This window comes from Bos taurus, chromosome 22 (genome assembly GCF_002263795.3).
Source record: "Bos taurus isolate L1 Dominette 01449 registration number 42190680 breed Hereford chromosome 22, ARS-UCD2.0, whole genome shotgun sequence".
NCBI classification, from domain to species: domain Eukaryota; kingdom Metazoa; phylum Chordata; class Mammalia; order Artiodactyla; family Bovidae; genus Bos; species Bos taurus.
The window spans coordinates 11,132,445-11,150,793 of NC_037349.1; the positions used below are offsets into that span (position 1 = coordinate 11,132,445).

Here is an 18,349-nt window from a genome sequence, read left to right on the forward strand (position 1 = left end):
ATCCGTTCACCACTAAACCCATTCCCCTCCCCACTCTGCACCTCACTCATTCTTCTCCAGCCACACTAGTCTCCTAGCTATCCTTGAACACACCAGGCATGACTTCTCCTTTGCTAGTTCCCAAATTCTGTGCATCTTGCTGTCTTTCTTCCTTCCTGGTTTCTACTGAGAGGCCACCTCAGTGCAGCTTCCCTGAACCTGCTTATTTAAAATTGCACCCTACTCTCCCTCCAACTATGGTGCCTTCTATCCTTCTTACCCTTTGTAAGTTTTCTCCATTGCTCTTACCCAATCTGACCTGTATATTTGATTCTTTGTGTATATGTTTTTTGTCTCCTTAAAGCTACAGGAAGGCAAGAACTCTCTTTTGTTCACTGCTTTCTCTAGCCTATAAAGTAGTGATTGGCATGTCGTAGGTGCTTAGAAATAGTTGAGTGAATTATCCTATAACCAAAATCCATGATTAGGTTATTGAAAGAAGGTGAAAGTGAAGTCTCTCAGTCATGTCCTACTCTTTGCAACTCCATGGACTATGGCCTACCAGGCTCTTCTGTCCATGGGATTTTCTAGGGAAGAATACTGGAGTGGGTTGCCATTTCCTTCTCCAGGAGATCTTCCTGACCTAGGGATTGAACCCGGGTCTCCTGATTGTAGGCAGACGCTTTACCATCTGAGCCACCAGGGAAGTCGATTAGGTTATTAAATGTGTTATAATTTTCCAAGTTGGATACACTAGATTTCACATGAGCCATAGGATGGCCTAGTGAGTGAGTTAGGCTGCACACCACAGAACCCCACCCCACCCCCACCCCCGCCCCGTGCTTAGATGTGGAAGCTGAGGTCCATGAGGGCTGACTGGGTATCCCAGAACACATGGCTAATTAGTGGGTTCCTGGGATTTGTAGTCCTGATCCAGAGGAGTTTCTCCCACCTGCCTCCCCTGCTCTCAGCTACCCACTACATTCCATGTTACTAATATATTAGTGAAAGTTTCAGCACACTTATTGCTGTTCATTTTTCCTTTTAGCGTTGATGAGAAAACCCCGTATCTAGCTCTGGGGGCTGTGAAGAACATCTCCCTAAACATCTCCATCTCCAACCTCGGGGATGATGCCTATGATGCCAACGTGTCATTCAACGTTTCTCGGGAGCTCTTCTTCATCAACATGTGGCAGAAGGTAAGAAGGCCCTGTGTCTAGTGCATTTGCTGACTTTCATCATAGCCTGGAATATGCAGTGATTATGCAAATACTGTTACTTTGTGTGGAGGCTCATTTGGAATTATTACAATGATTTCCTTCTGGACTTAGAAAGCATTGTTGGTAAAACCAAAGAAGAAACTGAATACCCACTGTGCATTGGAGCCATATCTGTATTTGACACTACCTCCCGTCCCTTCTATCTTGTGAAACCCTCTCCACACAGTTGTATTCTGGCCCCTTCTCTGAGATGATACAGTCATCATCTCTGGCTCACGCATGTTCTACAGGATTCATGCTTTAGGTCAGCAGTGGTTGTGAAAGACCAGATAAGAAATGAAAGCAAATCACTGCTTATCACATGAGTTATCACCAGCGATGCCTTTGATGTTTTCCATTCAAGGGTCATGAACATCAGCCTTGGCTTTGCCATATTGACTTATTCCTGAAATATTTTAGTGAATTGAGGAAATTAAATTATTTCTATGAATTGAGTGCGTTTTTAAGAGCAATTTAATTTATTTGAATGATGTTTAAATAGCATGACTCAGAAAGGAAAAAGGACCTGGTTTTCTCTCCTGTTCCATAATCCCCCTCAGTGAACCACTTTGGGGAAGAAAGAGTAACAGACCTCATCCACAGGCAAGCAGGAGGAATGACTGGACTCAGGCGTCCTTCCATGGAGGTTGTCTACCTGTGGTTAGACAGGTTATCTACCTGTGGGCAGCTCTTCTGATGGGAACTTCTGCAGCTTTTCAAAATGTTCACAGCAGTGAACTGCAGTGCCTTGATGTCTGTGTAGAAACGGAGCCAAAATCACTTTCTGAGATAAACCTTGGCCCTGCCCACACGTGAGCTCTAGGCCAGCCTTCAGGCTGTGGGCAGCCTTTGTCCAGGCACAGATCCTGTCAGGCTCAATAGTTCGACCAGGACGTGCCAACCCTGCCCAGCTTACAGGGCAGCTGAAGTATATAGACATCTAGAATGGCATTCCAAGAACTTCCCAAGAGATATCTCAGACTCCCTGATGCTACGTAGCTTCTGGAGCTCCAGGATAGTGGAGGCCACAGAAGCACTGAATGCAAGAAGAGCATACTTTCCAGCTCCTCTAAACCCCCAAAATTGTCCCTGATTTAATCTCAGTCCAGAGGGAACCAAGTATCCATAGACTTCTGTTACCTGGCTATGGACAGAATCTCTTTTACAGAATGTCATGTGCCACGATGCCATCTTCCTGTTCAGGGTAGGAGGATGGGTAGGGGGAGAGGGGTTCACTCAGGGACCAGACCTGTGGAACCCATCTTTATGATAACTGGTGGCTGGGTCATCACTATCCCACACTCAAGCCCATGGAAGAACTTTCTCTCTGCCTCTAAATTAGGAATGGCTGTACTTTTCCAGAGCATTTCAGCTTGTTTGTATCTGTGGACAGAGTCATCCTTATAACCAACTAAGCTTCATTATCCCTGTTCTAGAAAGCTCAGAGTTGGCCTCACTGTTAGTATAAAGACTTCGTGGTATTATTTTGTAAACAAAGAAGCCTCCTGCTTCTTACTTTACTTCCTTTCACCATGTTTTTCTTTTCGGCTTGGAGACTGTATAATATTCTATCGTAGGATATAGTATGGATTGCCTATGAATTCATGCTATTGGATATTTAGATTAGTTCCAGTTTTATTATCTTTTGAATAATATTGTGATGACTATCTTTTGGAGCAATTAGTATGAGCAAATGATATTTTCCTTCAGTTCAGTTCAGTTCAGTCGCTCAGTCGTGTCCGACTCTTTGCAACCCCATGAATCGCAGCACGCCAGGCCTCCCTGTCCATCACCAACTCCAGGCGTTCACCCAGACTCACGTCCATCGAGTCAGTGATGCCATCCAGCCATCTCATCCTCTGTCGTCCCCTTCTCCTCCTGCCCCCAATCCCTCCCAGCATCAGAGTCTTTTCCAATGAGTCAACTCTTCGCATGAGGTGGCCAAAGTACTGGAGTTTCAGCTTTAGCATCAAGCCTTCCAAAGAACACCCAGGGCTGATCTCCTTTAGAATGGACTGGTTGGATTTCCTTGCAGTCCAAGGGACTCTCAAGAGTCTTCTCCAACACCACAGTTCAAAAGCATCAATTCTTCGGCGCTCAGCTTTCTTCACAATCCAACTCTCACATCCATACATGACCACTGAAAAAACCATAGCCTTGACTAGACGGACCTTTGTTGGCAAAGTAATGTCTCTGCTTTTGAATATGCTGTCTAGGTTGGTCGTAACTTTCCTTCCAAGGAGTAAGCATCTTTTAATTTCATGGCTGCAATCACCATCTATTTCCCATGAAGTGATGGGACCGGATGCCATGATCTTCGTTTTCTGAATGTTGAGCTTTAAGCCAACTTTTTCATTCTCCTCTTTCACTTTCATCAAGAGGCTTTTTAGTTCCTCTTCACTGTTTGCCATGAGGGTGGTGTCATCTGCATATCTGAGGTTATTGATATTTCTCCCGGCAATCTTGATTCCAGCTTCTGCTTCTTCCAGCCCAGCGTTTCTCATGATGTACTCTGCATATAAGTTAAAATCCTATAATTATTTGGAGAATGGGAAGTCACATTTATTGATTACCTACTATACAATCTGGGTTTTTCATACATTTCCCCATTCCCTCCTTACTGCATGTAATCTGGGCACACCTGATCTATTGGAGGAATGTTCTCAGGAGAAAAGAAGTGAGGGAAGCCGAATGGGGCGGAAAGGTCTGAGGAAGGGTACAAAATCCCAAACCAGCCCTGGTCTATCTGTGGGGTAAAAAGAGATGGAGGGTGCCCTAGAGCATAAATTAATCAGCAGAATTGTCCCTGTTGAAGTGGAAGGGGAGCACCATTTCCACCCATCATTATTAACCACTGGGGAGACATCCTGGATAAGGGGACTCAGTCAGTCAAGGGTGACGCACCTGAGCAGGACGCAGGTGTGCCATTGGCTCCTGTAGCTGATCACGGGGCCAACGAGAGCACATGTTATCTCTTCGCCATTGAGTCCCAGTGACCTTTAAAACCTTTGGCACAGGGGACACTGGTTTCAATTTGGCAGAAAGTTGGCAAGGTATCGGGCTCTTTGGGCTCTGGTGGGCATTAGTCCAAGAAAGGTGTCAAGGCACAGAGACATCATATCATGTAGTGGCTACAGAGGCAGGGCCAGCTAGAAAAGCATATGGCTGACACGCCCTTCAGTGCAGTAGGAGAAGGAGTAACAAAGAAAAAAACCCCTTCCTGTGACTATAACCACAACTGCAAAGTTAATCAATTGGGGAATATAAGTGGCATCATTCAGCCCAGAGCAAGTTTTCAACAATACGTAGGTGGGTAATGAGTGAGGCAGGAAGGGGCCCACCCACACTGAGAGAACTACCAGAACCAGCATGGGCCCTACAAAAAGGTCCCAATGTGTTAAATAAGAAAAGTGTAACTCCAAAAACAGAGGGGAAGCATACCTTTTAAAAGACTATTAATAGAAAGCAAAAGTAAATTTTACAGAACATCTGTTTTCTTAGTAAAATTCAAGAAAAAAAAAAGTGAACCCAGCAAATGATCAGATAGTAGAACAATGGACTGAGAGGAAAATGGAAAGGGCTGAGAGAGAAGCAAAAAAAAAAAAAAAGTTTGTGGGTGGGATTAGGAAGTATTATAATGAAACCAAGAGAGCAATGACAGAATTAAAATATTTGTTATGATCAGAAAGGAGCAGAATTAGCAGTACAGGAAACTGATTCATTGTTGTGGAGGGCGTATTTGAGAAGATCTCTGAGAATTTATAGAGAAAAACAACAGAGCAGTGGAGAAGGATGGAAGTGAAGACTAGATATGGAAGGTGGAGGCTGGAGAATCAGCAAATGGAAATCATTCCAGAATCACTGGAATAGAAGACCTGCTGCTGCTGCTAAGTCGCTTCAGTCGTGTCCGACTCTGTGTGACCCCAGAGACAGCAGCCCACCAGGCTCCCCCGTCCCTGGGATTCTCCAGGCAAGAACACTGGAGTGGGTTGCCATTTCCTTCTCCAATGCATGAAAGTGAAAAGTGAAAGTGAAGTCGCTTCAGTCGTGTCCGACTCCTAGCGACCCCATGGACTGCAGCCGACCAGGCCCCTCCATCCATGGGATTTTCCAGGCAAGAGTACTGGAGTCAGGTGCCATTGCCTTCTCCGATAGAAGACCTGAGTAGACAGCAAAAAAGAATCCCCATTTTTGTAAATGATGCTGCAGACATCAGGAAAAAGTGTTAAAAATGGTTTAATGCTTACATACAGCTTCATCATATTTCAGTTTTTGCAGTGTAAAAATGATGCTACCCGTATCTATCAGAAAACAAAGAAACTCATTCTTTTCCAGCTTTTGTAACATTAATAGCAATAATTAGATTGTGTTCCATAGTGAAGTAAGAATTCTATACCCAGCCAACTTGCCCTGCATGGTGAAAGCAAAATAAGGATAGCTTTGGATATATAAGAATTTGTGAAGTCTGCTAACTCTTCTAGTTTGGACTCCCCCCCAAAGCAGACCTGGACACAATGACTGTGGTACAGGTAGTTGGAGAATGAGGTGGGGGGAGGCACAGTGCGGGAGTGATGAGTTTTGATGCAAAGGGACAAGACGGGAAAGTGTGCACAGAAGGGCAGGTTGTGCCGTGTGCAGTTTGTGCTCTGTCCTGCTGCAGCTCCTCTGAGAGACAGACTCTAGAACACCCCTCAGAATCATTGCTGTGCGGGGTAAGGAAGCTGCTGGAGGGTCTATCTACCAACTCCTGTTTCTCATCCATGAAGAATCGCTCCAAAGGCATTAACTGTCTGTCCAGCCTTTGCAGCCTTCCCTGGCTCTGGGCCACATTTCCTTTCCTGGGGCCAGGAAACAACTCAGGCAGAGAGATGGGGGAGCTTCAAGCCTGGAAGGAGACTGGCCTCAAGTGACCAGCCCTTGGGATCGTTCTGGGGAACATGAGCAAGGCACTGGCAGCATGTAAGCAAAGAGAGCTTAAATAACCATGAAACTCTTCCTGAGAAACGGCTACTTACATATGTAGTGTATTGTGGGTTAAAAAGTGTATTAAAGCCAAATAAACAAAAAAGTAAGCAAAAGCAACTTTTACAAATATTTACAATAGGAAGCAAATGTGAAACAATAATTATTGCCTCAGTAAATAATAATTTTGAATAGTAATATAAAATAAGTCTATAATCTCAGTTTTACCATAAAAATTTGAGAAGAAATTTAATCTCATTACTCCTCCTGCTTCACATTCTTTAGGATGGATCTCAGGCTCCTCAGCTGTTCATGAGAGGCCCTTCCCAGCCTGGTCTTTCCTGCCTCCCCTCCTCCCAGCCTCACAGTCACCATCCCCCACATACACCCTTGAATCCACTCATAATTTCTTGCTTAAGCTGCCTTTACTCAGGAATACTTCAACCCCAGTTTGTTTAATGAACTGTTCCAACCTCGCATCTCAGCTCAAGGGTCACCTGTGTAGGCCCCTCACCTGAACAGGTGATGTGGGTGGATAGATCTGTGTGTGATGGCTAGCTATCCCTTTTTTCCAGAGTCACAGAGCAACTTGGAGCGCAGACTCTGCCTCCAAGATCTCCAGTCTTTTCTGTCAGCACACAGTTAACGATGTCTCAGTTTCTGAGACTGAGCAAAAAATATGACCTAAGATGGATTTTTCTCTCTCATGCAAGGCTCCTTTTAGATTTGTTCAGATTCCTTCCTTTAAGGGGAGACTGCTTATAAATATGTGGGCTGTACATGGGTGCTGCTGCTGCTGCAAAGTCGCTTCAGTCGTGTCCGACTCTGTGCGACCCCATAGACGGCAGCCCACCAGGCTCCCCCGTCCCCGGGATTCTCCAGGCAAGAACACTGGAGTGGGTTGCCAGTATACACACTGCTGCTGCTGCTGCTGCTAAGTCGATTCAGTTGTGTCCGACTCTGTGCAACCCCACAGACGGCAGCCCACCAGGCTCCCCCGTCCCCGGGATTCTCCAGGCAAGAACACTGGAGTGGGTTGCCAGTATACACACTGCTGCTGCTGCTGCTGCTGCTGCTGCTGCTAAGTCGATTCAGTCGTGTCCGACTCTGTGCGACCCCATAGACGGCAGCCCACCAGGCTCCCCCGTCCCCGGGATTCTCCAGGCAAGAACACTGGAGTGGGCCGCCATTTCCTTCTCCAGTGCATGAAAGTGAAAAGTGAAAGTGAAGTCGCTCAGTCGTGTCCGACTCTTCAAGACCCCATGGACTGCAGCCTACCAGGCTCCTCCGCCCATGGGATTTTCCAGGCAAGAGTACTGGAGTGGGTTGCCATTGCGTTCTCCGGTTACACGGGTGACCATCTGCTAACTGTCCTCTCACCTATGTAAAGCTAAAAGAGAGAATGAGGAAGAATGGGGAAAACATGGTTCGGAACAGGACTGCATCTCACAACTTTAGGATCACATTCACCTTCGGCTATAGGTGAGCAACACCCTAGAGCACAGTTCCACAGAATATAATGTCAACAGTGCCCTCTGGAGTCATATATTCATGTGGCACCGGAGTCAAGATAAAGTCGAGTTGTCATTTCTTGCCTTGGTGCCACTTGGCACATGGGGACTTAGCCCTTCTTGCATCAGTGGAACAGGAATGGAGTTGTTTGGACAGCAGTGATTAAGTACCTGCAAAGTGTCAGGGACTGTACTAGCTGCTAGGAGACACAAGGAAGAATAAGCACTGGTCCCTGCTCCTGGGAGCACACAGCCTAATAGGGAGAAAGGCATGTCAGCCAGCAATTAAAGTGCCAAGTGCTGTACAGAGGTACTGAGAAGTTGCTCTGAAGCACAGAGATGACAAGATGAAGCAAGTTGTTACTGTACCAGCTGGTCTCAGGTTGCACAGAATCCCTAGATAAATGCTGGGGGATAGGTGGATGGGCCTCTGAAGAGTTGATGTCAGCCAGGGCCGACATTGCAGAGCTAGGGTCGGTGAGTGGGGTGGGTGGGCCAGTTTATTTGGGAGGCCCAAATAAGTCCAGAGCTGGACTGAAGCAAAGGTGAGACGGCAGAGGAGAACAGAGGAGGAGGAACAAAAGGAATCTCACCAGGTGGAAAGAAGCTGCCCATGTAGGACAAAGGAGCAATAAGTGGCAGGGTGACGTCGGAACATTTTAGAAATGCTGTTTTGTGCTGAAGTTGCTTGTCACCTGGGACTCCTGCTGTCATGAAAGCCTCACATAAGTGAGAGAGAGAAACTGAAAAAAAGGGACTGGATTCATGAGTACATCTTTGTGGTATTGACTACCACGCATACATGGAAACGGACAGGGATGTGGACAGTGTAGGCTTCAAGCGGATGTGAGAGAGCGCCCAGCTGATTTTGGGGTACAAAGGGGACACCGCGTCTTGCCGTGGAGTCAGGGGAGAGGGAGAAGGGCAGGCTGCTGGCCCCGCCTCTTCTCTACAAAGTGGAGTCTTGGTTTGGGTCTCCCAGATGCTGACCTTCAAACAAGAAATCGAGGGCTATTCATACATTTGGGAGAGGCAGGAAACAGTGGAGAGGAGGCGGAGTCATACAGGCAGGTGAGGGCAGCTGATGAAGAGAGTACCTTTACACCAGCCATCACAGGGGTGGTGGGGCTTTATCCCTCAAAGCAGCTACAGGAAAAGTACAAGATACAAGCCTCAGGGGCTAGAGAGCTGGGGATTCACACACCACACTCCCCCAAAGAGTCAGTGGCCTAGGCCTTCTCAGGGTGTTCATTCCCCACGACTAGTGTCTTACAAGGTGCATGGCCAGAGCAGCCTACACAGTTCTGAACACTGTCCTCAGGCACCGAGATGCAGATGCTGGCAGCTGGAAGTGGGCTGCAGCAGCCCAAAGGGTGCAAGGCGTCTGAGCAGGGCTCACCAGCATCTCCAGCCCGAGCACCTCACTCTCTGGGCCTCCTCCAGAAGTTGTAGGTTGCACATACATAGCACATCCCTGGGTTTCTGAAGGAGCACACCTCACAGTCTATAGGCATGGGGCAAGGCAGGTACTGTAAATGGGTGAAGGAGGCCGAGTATGGGACAGGAGGAAACAGTGGAGACTGTGAAGAATGGAGGATTCCAGCCTTGTCCACAGAAGGCCGCCCACGCCCGGCAGCAGTCACTGATTGCCAGGTGGGAGTGAGCGCCAGTTTGTCAGACTTCCTATTTTTCAGCAAAAGCCAGAAATCCACATTTTTATGTGAAATCTCATGGCTTTGGCAGCTAATTAAAATATTCTCTGAACGTTGTATGGGCCAAATAAAACATGTCCGCTGACCATATCCAGCCTGTAGGCCACCAGTGGTGACCTCCCGCTTAGCTGTTTTCCGCATGTTCTGGTCCCATTGTCTTGCCTGCCTGTTTGGCTCATGGATCTGGATTCTGGTAGATCCCAGTCTGTCTGCAGCCTTGATAACATTTCATGTCCACCCCTGGGCATCAGATCAGCTAGTCAGAGACTAGAGTGTGAGTGTATGTTGAGAGGAAGGAGGGAATTGGAGACGGTCAACTCAAACCTGGTGTTCACAGAATTTTTTTTTCCGTTCTTTTTATTAAAAAAAATTTTTTTGGACATGCCGTGTTGTCTGTGGGATCTTAGTTCCCCGACCAGGGATCAAACCCATGCCCCTTATATTGGAAACACAGTCTTAACCCTGGACTACTGGTAAAGTCTCTTACTCCTTTTTTTTCTTAATTGAAGTATATAGTTAATTTGCAGTGTCATGTTTTTCTTTTTTAGATGTTCATCAACTTGATTAAGTTATACATAGACACATATCTCTTCTTTTTTAGATTCTTTTTCCATACATGTTAGTAAAGAGCGTTGAGTAGAGTTCCCTGTGCTACACCTTGTCATTGTTTATTTTATATATGGTAGACTGTGTATATGTTAATCTCAAGCTCCTCACTTTTCTCACCCCTTCTCCCCCCACTCTCCCCTTTGGTAACCATAAGTTTGTTTTCCATGTCTGTGAGTCTGTTTCTGTTTGGCAAATATTTTTTTGGATTTCACGTACAAGGGATATCGTAGGGTATTTGTCTTTACTTCACTTAATAGCATAATCTGGAAGAGGAAGGCAGGTGAGGAGGACCAGTGATCATGAATCCAGTGGGGAGAACGTATACCCTCCCCTGTGATACTTTTGAGCAGTTCAGAGCGCTTCCTGTTGTAAGACATGTAGTTACTGCTCATTACCAGTTGGTTGTAAGTCACTGAACTCAGTTGATAAGTCTGGAGGGACTGCGATGGAGGGAAGGGGCCTTGCCCTTTTATTTTCTCCATGACAGGGTCTTACATGGGAGATGTAACAACGGTGTAGGAAGTTGCCAGAAGGAAAGCCCAGTTTTGCTCTTTCTAATGAGTGAGTGCTTTGAGTTCTGAATTAAACTCTGTTTTGGGAGTGGAGAGCCAGCAGGGCAGCTTCCATAACTTTTAGGGGCTTATTCTTTAAGGCAAGATGCATAGAGAGCTCGTAAGTTTGCTTCTCTTGTAAAGTGATTCTTCCAGCTTCTGTCTGCCTTTCCTGGAGAAAAGAGAAAAGGCAACCCCTTTTCATATTTAAGGCAGACCGCTCAAGATGGCGCCAGGAGATAAGACTGATTCTGTTTCTAACCCAGGTAGAGCAGAAGAGGCCAGGCGCGGCTGTGTTTGTGCCAGGCGCGGCTGTGTTTGTGTACCTTTGGGTTTGAGGAAGTGCCCTGGCCTGTTCTCAGATAGAAGGTTCCACAGAGAAGTCACATCTGTACACAGGGATGAAATGAAATGTATTAAGTGGAGCCAGGTAGCCCAGCATCACACTGTGGAAGGGTTTGCGGACGGAAATGTGTGCACCTCATCCTTCAGAGGGTAAACAGATTTCAAGCAGCCTTCCTGCACTCTGCCACCACCACACCCGCCTCGCCATTCAGGGCAGGAACTGATTTTCATTGTGTTCTGCTTTCTCCGGTGTCTCTTGTCAACTTAATAGTAGCCTCAAGTAAAATGCAACCCTTAGATGTTTATAGTCATCTTGGCCGGGCCATTAAGATGATGAATGAACTTGGTGCTTGCCCTTGTAAGAGAGCCCTGAGGGTGGATATTGATACTCAGAAAATAATAAGTCTTTTCTGTCCCTTTCCTGTTTTTAATCCAGTGCCCTAAGCCCCCTGGTGCTTTACCTTGTACTCCTGCTTAGCGCCAGGGAGAAAAACCTTACCTGGATCCCAGCCCATTTGAGGCTCTAATACAGAGCAAGCTCTTTCTCTCACACTGTTGGTCTTTGCCATCCTGCTTGTCAGAGGCAAATCCCTAGAGCCTCTTGGTGTTTCTGACTTGTTTCTGCTGGCCCTGAACTTCCTCTTGGAAAGGATGAGCATGGGTGGTGGGGAGCAGGGACCAAGCCAGGTTTGCAAGTCCTCTTACCTGGGGCCATTGCACTAGCATTTTTCTGGCCCTACCACCAGAGCCATCCTAACCTACAGTGAAGCTGTGCTTGGGAGGAAGGCTGGGCCTTTTCTGTCACAGCTGGCAGTGAGGAAGCAGGGGAGAAACTCGGACGCCTATTTTAAATCACACTGTGGCCTCAGTGTTCCATGGTAGGGCTCAGCTTTCACATATGTGAAAAGCTACATTTGTGTATTCACTGCATTGGGAAGGAAGGCTACGTTTTGCTTGAGAAATGTCAACAGAGCTGTAGCTACGACAAGGATCTTTCACGAAAGAGGTTTTCCAGAGCTGCAGACTTGGGCAGACCTGGTGGGAGTTGGTATGGGCGGGGGCGGGGCGGGGGGGTAGTTTAGAAAACATATGTTAAACCTCTGTAATTTTTTTTTTTCTTAATGAACTGCACAACGGCAATTTAATAATTTCCTCTTTTAAGAGGAAAGGGGGAGTCTTGGATTTTAAATCTTTTTTTATAAAGGAGCACAGCACCTCTTAAAAAGAAAGCCATGAAATTAATCCATCTGCTAAATCCAACGAAAGAAAACTATTTAAAAAAAAAAATCAAGAAGAACTTAGGTGTTTCAGCCTGGGTTTCCCTGAAGCAGATCCCGAGGTAAGGATTGTATCAAGTGGCTTAAGAGGGATGTGCTACTCAGGGAGCGCGTGAGGAGTGGGGGGTGGAGGCCAGGGAAGGGTGCCATCTCGGACAACGTCCTAGAGAGGCTGGCCTGGCCTGAGCTCTGAAATGGGGGTTACACCTCAGCACTGCCCCATCTCAAGGCTGGGAAGCTGGCCACAAGTGCCAGTCTTCGGTGAAGGGCCTCTTATGGAGGAAATGAAATCCCAAGCACTTTTCCCCACTCTGAGAGTGCAGACAGAACAGCTCCAGAAGCCAAAGAACAGGCCTTGAAGAAGACCCATGGGTACAGGCTCATGGAAGTAAATGCACAATGAAACCAGAGAGTGTGCCAACCAAGGGGAGCCAGGGGACGGGTTATACCACTAAAAGCGCTGGCTGCAGCAGGATCGGGCTTTCCTGCTGGCTCTAATGGTGAAGAACTCGTGTGCCAGTGCAAGAGGTGTAAGAGATGAGGGTTCAACCCCTGGGTCAGAAAGATCCTCTGAAGGAGGTCACAGCGACCCATTCCAGTATTCTTGCCTGGAGAATCGCATGGACAGAAGAGCCTGGTGGTGTTGCAAAGAGTCACACGTGACTGAATCAGCTTAGCACATACGCACGCATAGCAGGATTACCCCAACGGGTACACTTTGTGATTTGAAAGTATATTACAAGCATATGGACAAAGATCTTTGAGCTCTTGAGGTACTTGTGTGATGTTCTCAGTATCAGTGACACACAGGATGTTTCTGCCAATTCCTGAATCAGAGAATTGGCACCTGTGGAGGCACTTGGAATTTAAGAGAGAACGTGAACGCCCAGCTGTGGTCCCGTTGCAGTCCAGTTTTTCAGAGCTGTCATTTTGTCCTTTTGAAGCCAGCCTTACAAGGAGCGTCTCTGCTCTCTGATGGCCACCAGCATCATTTGGAAGAATGAATATAACCAGCATATGAATATAACCAAGAACATGAATATAACTAGCCAGCCGGTCCTGTTCTCCTAAGCTAGTAGATTCAGTTCAGTTCAGTTGCTCAGTCGTGTCTGACTCTTTGTGACCCCATGGACTGCAGCACACCAGGCTTCCCTGTCCATCACCAGCTCCCAGAGCTTGCTCAAACTCATGTCCATCGAGTCGGTGATACCATCCAACCATCTCATCCTCTGCTGTCCCCTTCTCCTCCTGCCTTCAATCCTTCCCAGCATCAGGGTCTTTTCCAATGAGTCAGTTCTTCCTATCAGGTGGACAGAGTATTGGAGTTTCAGCTTCAGCATCAGTCCTTCCAATGAATATTCAGAACTGATTTCCTTTCGGATTGACTGGTCGGATCTCCTTGCAGTCCAAGGGACTCTCAAGAGTCTTCTCCAACACCACAGTTCAAAAGCATCAATTCTTCAGTGCTCAGCTTTCTTTATAGTCCAACTCACACACGCATACATGACTACTGGAAAAGCTATAGCTTTGATTAGACTGACCTTTGTCAGCTGATTTTAAAATCAGTGAGAAAAAAAAAATAACAACAGAAATTCATGCATCCTGATCATCCTGACCCAGAATATCCTGAACAGAAGGAATTTTAAACCAGAAATGCCCATTTTACAAGTAAGGAAATAGTCCCCAAATAAATTGGTGGAAGAAATTTTTTAAAAACCAATTAGGAATGTGTTTGGCTGCATGTAACACAAAGGGCAGCTTTTAGTAGCTGATCCTAACGAGGCTTTGAGTTTTCTTTTCTAATAACAAATCTCGAAGTGGACATTCCAGAACAGCTAAGTTAACTACACAGTGCCCAGAAACCCAGTTCCTTCTGTCTTTCTACTCAACACTGCTTCATACACATTGCTTCTTGGTTTCCACTTGCAACACTGTAGCTGCATACCAGGCAGTAAGAAGAAGAAAGATAACAGTCCTGACCGCCTTTTAAAGTGCTCTTCTGAAGCTCCATTCAGCATTTTCCTTGTACATCTTGTTAACCAGAACCATGTCACGTGGCCACCCCAGTCACAGGGGTGGCTGGGAGATGAGTTTTCTGTGCTGGGCACATGGCCACCCCAAGCACAGCCAGGTTCTGTTTATGGGGAGGAAGGGAAGAGGGGCACTTGGAGGCATCAGCAGAGTCAGCCCCAGCAGGAACCTGGAAGGGGACATTTGCAAGTGTGTGTCTCTGAGATACAAGCGGAAAGGGGGAAGGACAGGGAATGAATCATGGACAAACAGGCAAGTGACCAGCACAATCACTGTCTTGTTTTCCTCCTGCCAAAGTTCTTTCAGGCTCTGTGTTACTGCATTTAGAATTTTCTGTTTAAAGTCAGCCTTGAGAATACCTTGTTGGGAAGGCCTAGTTTGCTGTAGTCAGGCGCAGCAGAGGCCCCGGTGAGAACCAGCAGGTAATGTGACCTGGCTCTGTCTGATTAAGTGGTGCCCAGGGGCATCTGCTCCTTCAGTAGATGTTAGACCCCGATAAAGCATAAGATGATCTCGGTCTGTCCACCGAATCTGTCATCATTGATGCCTACATCTCCTGTTTTCACAAGATGAAGCCATTTCAATGAAAATGTCACTGTATTTGTATCCCGGGCCTCCAGCAGAGGTGCTGTAGCTCTCCATCCAGGCCAGTCTGTGCCAGAAAGGTCCAGGTTCAGAGCCCCTGTCCTTCTGGTTGGTATATGTATCGCTAGCCTTCTCTTCACTCTTCTATTTATGTTTCTGTACTGTGTGCAGTTTGGCATCTTCCTTCTTAAAATATAAAGCCTCGGCCTGCACTGTTATCCAAGGAGCCCAGCATAGTTATTACTGCCCCAGGTTTCAGCAGGCTGCCCAGTGGCACTAGTGGTAAAGAACCTGCCTGCCAGTGCAGGAGACGTAAGAGACACAGTTTTGATCCCTGGGTCGGGAAGATCCCCTGGAGGAGGGCATGACAACCCACTCCAGTATTCTTGCCTGGAGAATCCCTATGGACAGAGGAGCCTGGTGGGCTACAGTCCATAGATTCTCACAGAGCTGGACACAACTGAAGGTACTGAACACGCACGCACACAGGTTTAAACATATTTCTGCGAATGTGGCAGCCACAGCACACTTGTATGTGTTTGTAATGCATTTACTCTTAATTGCTTTTAGTCTTTTTATGCTATTTGGAAGCTGCATCATTTATGTCCTTGCTACTCAAAATACAGTCATGCACCCGCAGCACAGCCTGACCTAGGAGCCTGTTAGAAGTGCAGAATCTCAGACCTGACCACCCAGATGTGCTGAATCAGTATCTGCATGTTAACAAGATCCCTGGATATTTGCCTGCATAGCAAAATTTGAGGGAAGTCAGAGTTCCTGACTTTAGGTCATCTAACTTGGTAACTTACTAAGACATTGATGAAGACCCTACATGCACTCAGAGCAGGAGTCTGGTGGTGCTTTGGGTGTGATGCCCTCTGGGCAGACGTGGAGCTGCTCACAAAGTGTCTGGGAGGGAAGGAGGAGGCTTTTATGGAGCATCTTTTAAGCATGGGGCTGGGGACTTTATCCCATTGAATCCTCACCACAGTCCTTTGTGATATAAGCCCTTATTCCCAACATGTAGATGAAGGAGTCAGGATTCCCAAGGTTAAGAGAATACAATCCTTTTATGTTCAAGACTCATAAAGATTAATGAGACTTGAGGTCACACAGCCAGTAAGTGGCTGAGCTGGTGCTAACGTCACCTTTTTGGCCCAGCTTCCCTTGTCTGAGCTGCCAAGAAGTCTCTCAAAGGCTTTGCTGAGAATTGGGTTGGCCGACTAGGGAAATTGGCCCCTGTCTCTGTGGCTTGAGAAGATGCTGCTTCTCCCTAGTGTTAAATTTTAAAGTGGTAGCCATTCCACCTGCAGGAAGCAACAAGGTAAGCTCTTCTGTAAAGGAAAGGAAGGTAACCAGAACATGAAAACAGAGAAGTTTACAACCAAGGAGGTGTCCTAAGGACTCCAGAGGAAAGTCTCAGGACAGTGTTTGTCAGGGGTCCCTTCCCAGAGATGAGAGGGTCACTGAATCCTGAGTACAACTGTCTAGCACTGAGTGAAATAAAGAGAATGTGTGCCCAACTAAAGAAAAGGGAACTGTCCTCTGAGCCAGAGGCTGTGCTTGAGACCCACTGTACAACTGCAAGTAAGGTGCAGACAAGCATCCCCTCCGCCTGGCTGAATCCAGTGCTCGTTCTCAGTCCTCTTTTTCTTCTGGACCCATCGCCAACTATCAGTACAGTTAAATACTTCACTGGGTGGTTTTCTTTTTAATCTTTAATAGCATTTCCCACTTGACTTACAATTTACTTAGGGTAAACTGCATACATCTTAAGTACGCACATCAGTAATTTTTGAATATGTCTGTACCCACATCAAACTCTGTGAGTTGGTGATGGACAGGGAGGCCTGGTGTGCTGCAATTCATGGGGTTGCAAAGAGTCGGACACGACTGAGCGACTGAACTGAGCTGAACTGAACTGTACCCACGTCATGAATGAAAACATTTCTAAAAGGAGAGAAGGATGGTCGAAATGGGATCAAGTCAAAATCCTGATCCCCTAGACTGGTTCCATTTGCAGGAAACAGCACCTCCATTCTTAGCTCCCTCTTTCTCTCTCACCCCTCAGCTGTCCAACCACAGCCTGTTGACTGGACCTGCCAAGTCCATCCCTAAGGCCACTGTGTTTCGCCATTACCGCTGCTTCCTTCCTGCCCCAGGTCACCATCTTCTTTGCCTGTAATTGACTACAGGGGGTTCCTTCCTAATTGGTCTCTCTGCTTCCACCCTTGTCCTGTTACGCTCCTTTGCATACAACCCTCCAATGGCTTCCCAAGTCATCGTAAAGCTTCCTTCCCTTCAGGACCCATCCGACTCCATAAGACCCAATCGCCACCTCTGTGAACACATCTACCGCTCTTCTCCTCACTCTCTCCAGTGTAGCCACAGTGGCCTCCTTGCTGTTCCTTGAAACACACCAAGCTTGTTTCTGCCTCAGGGCCTTTGCACTGCCTCTTCCTTCAGGTGTGCACATGGCCCATTCCCTCAATTCCTTGTTGTCTCCACTCAGATGGCACTTAATTAGAAATATCCTACTGTTCCAGACATCCCTATCTCATTCCTTTACCCTGATTTTCTTCATCAAACCTATCAACTGACTGGCTTTTTAGTCACTGATTCATCCCTGACACCCTCAATGCCTGGGATGTAGTCAGATCTCAGTATTGTTGAATGACCGACTGAATGAATGAGTGACTGACTGAATGAGTCATGGATTGCCTATATAGACAGATGAAGGATGTTTCTATCTTTCTACCTACTTTATGGTTACTGTGTTAGTTCCATTGGGCTTTGCATTGCACTAGTGGTTTTTATGTACTAAATGCTCTTTTTAAACAACAAGTAGTTTGTAGAGAGATGCTAATGTCTTATCTCCCTTCAAAGGGAAAGCACCAGGAATCAGAGAAATGGAGAAATGCTACCCCCACCTGGTGATAGATTCTTTCTGTGTAAGATCAGGCCTTTGTGCTGAAACTCATCATTGAGGGGCAGCTTTGTGTCTGTGCCTGTTGAGGGGTGACAGGCAATGGACGAAGGCTATGCCTACAGATTTTTCTGCACACCCTCCTCATTTCAAGCCAGCAGCTATTTTCAGCAGAGCTGTCTTCTGTCTACGTGGATTTCTATAGTGGCCCCAGGTTTATAGACCTCTGGTAGGGTTGGGAATGTGAGCTACAGTCTCAAGGACTTAAAAAGTGTCTGTGCTATGGTGCTTTAAAAGAACCAAAAATGACACCCATGTCTTGGTTAGGTTTCCCCAGAAGTAAACCCTGAGAGAATTCAAACACAAGTAATTTGTTTGGGAGGTGAAGATAGGGGAATGGGGAGGTAAAGTAGAGGAAAGAAAGCAGCTGAAAATGGTCGGGTTATGTAGCTAGGTGCTCTTGTGGACAACTGAGTTACTCCCATTGGGGAACTCAGGGTCCATAGCACGAGCATCTCAGAGTTACACTGCCCAAGTGGTGAGGAGCCGAGGTTTTACCCACCCTCCTCAACAGGCATTGGTTGAGGGCTGCTTCCCAGGGC

At 46.8% G+C, this 18,349-nt stretch overlaps 1 protein-coding gene across 1 annotated transcript in view; it reads left to right on the forward strand.

Moving 5' to 3' along the window:
* The window catches only part of ITGA9 (integrin subunit alpha 9), a 361,696-nt gene that overhangs the window by 224,040 nt on the left and 119,307 nt on the right, over positions 1–18,349 (forward strand). Inside the window, exon 18 of the mRNA NM_001192718.2 lies at positions 1,028–1,178. Coding sequence (NP_001179647.1) covers positions 1,028–1,178 — 151 coding nt within the window. The remainder of the gene's footprint in view (positions 1–1,027; positions 1,179–18,349) is intronic.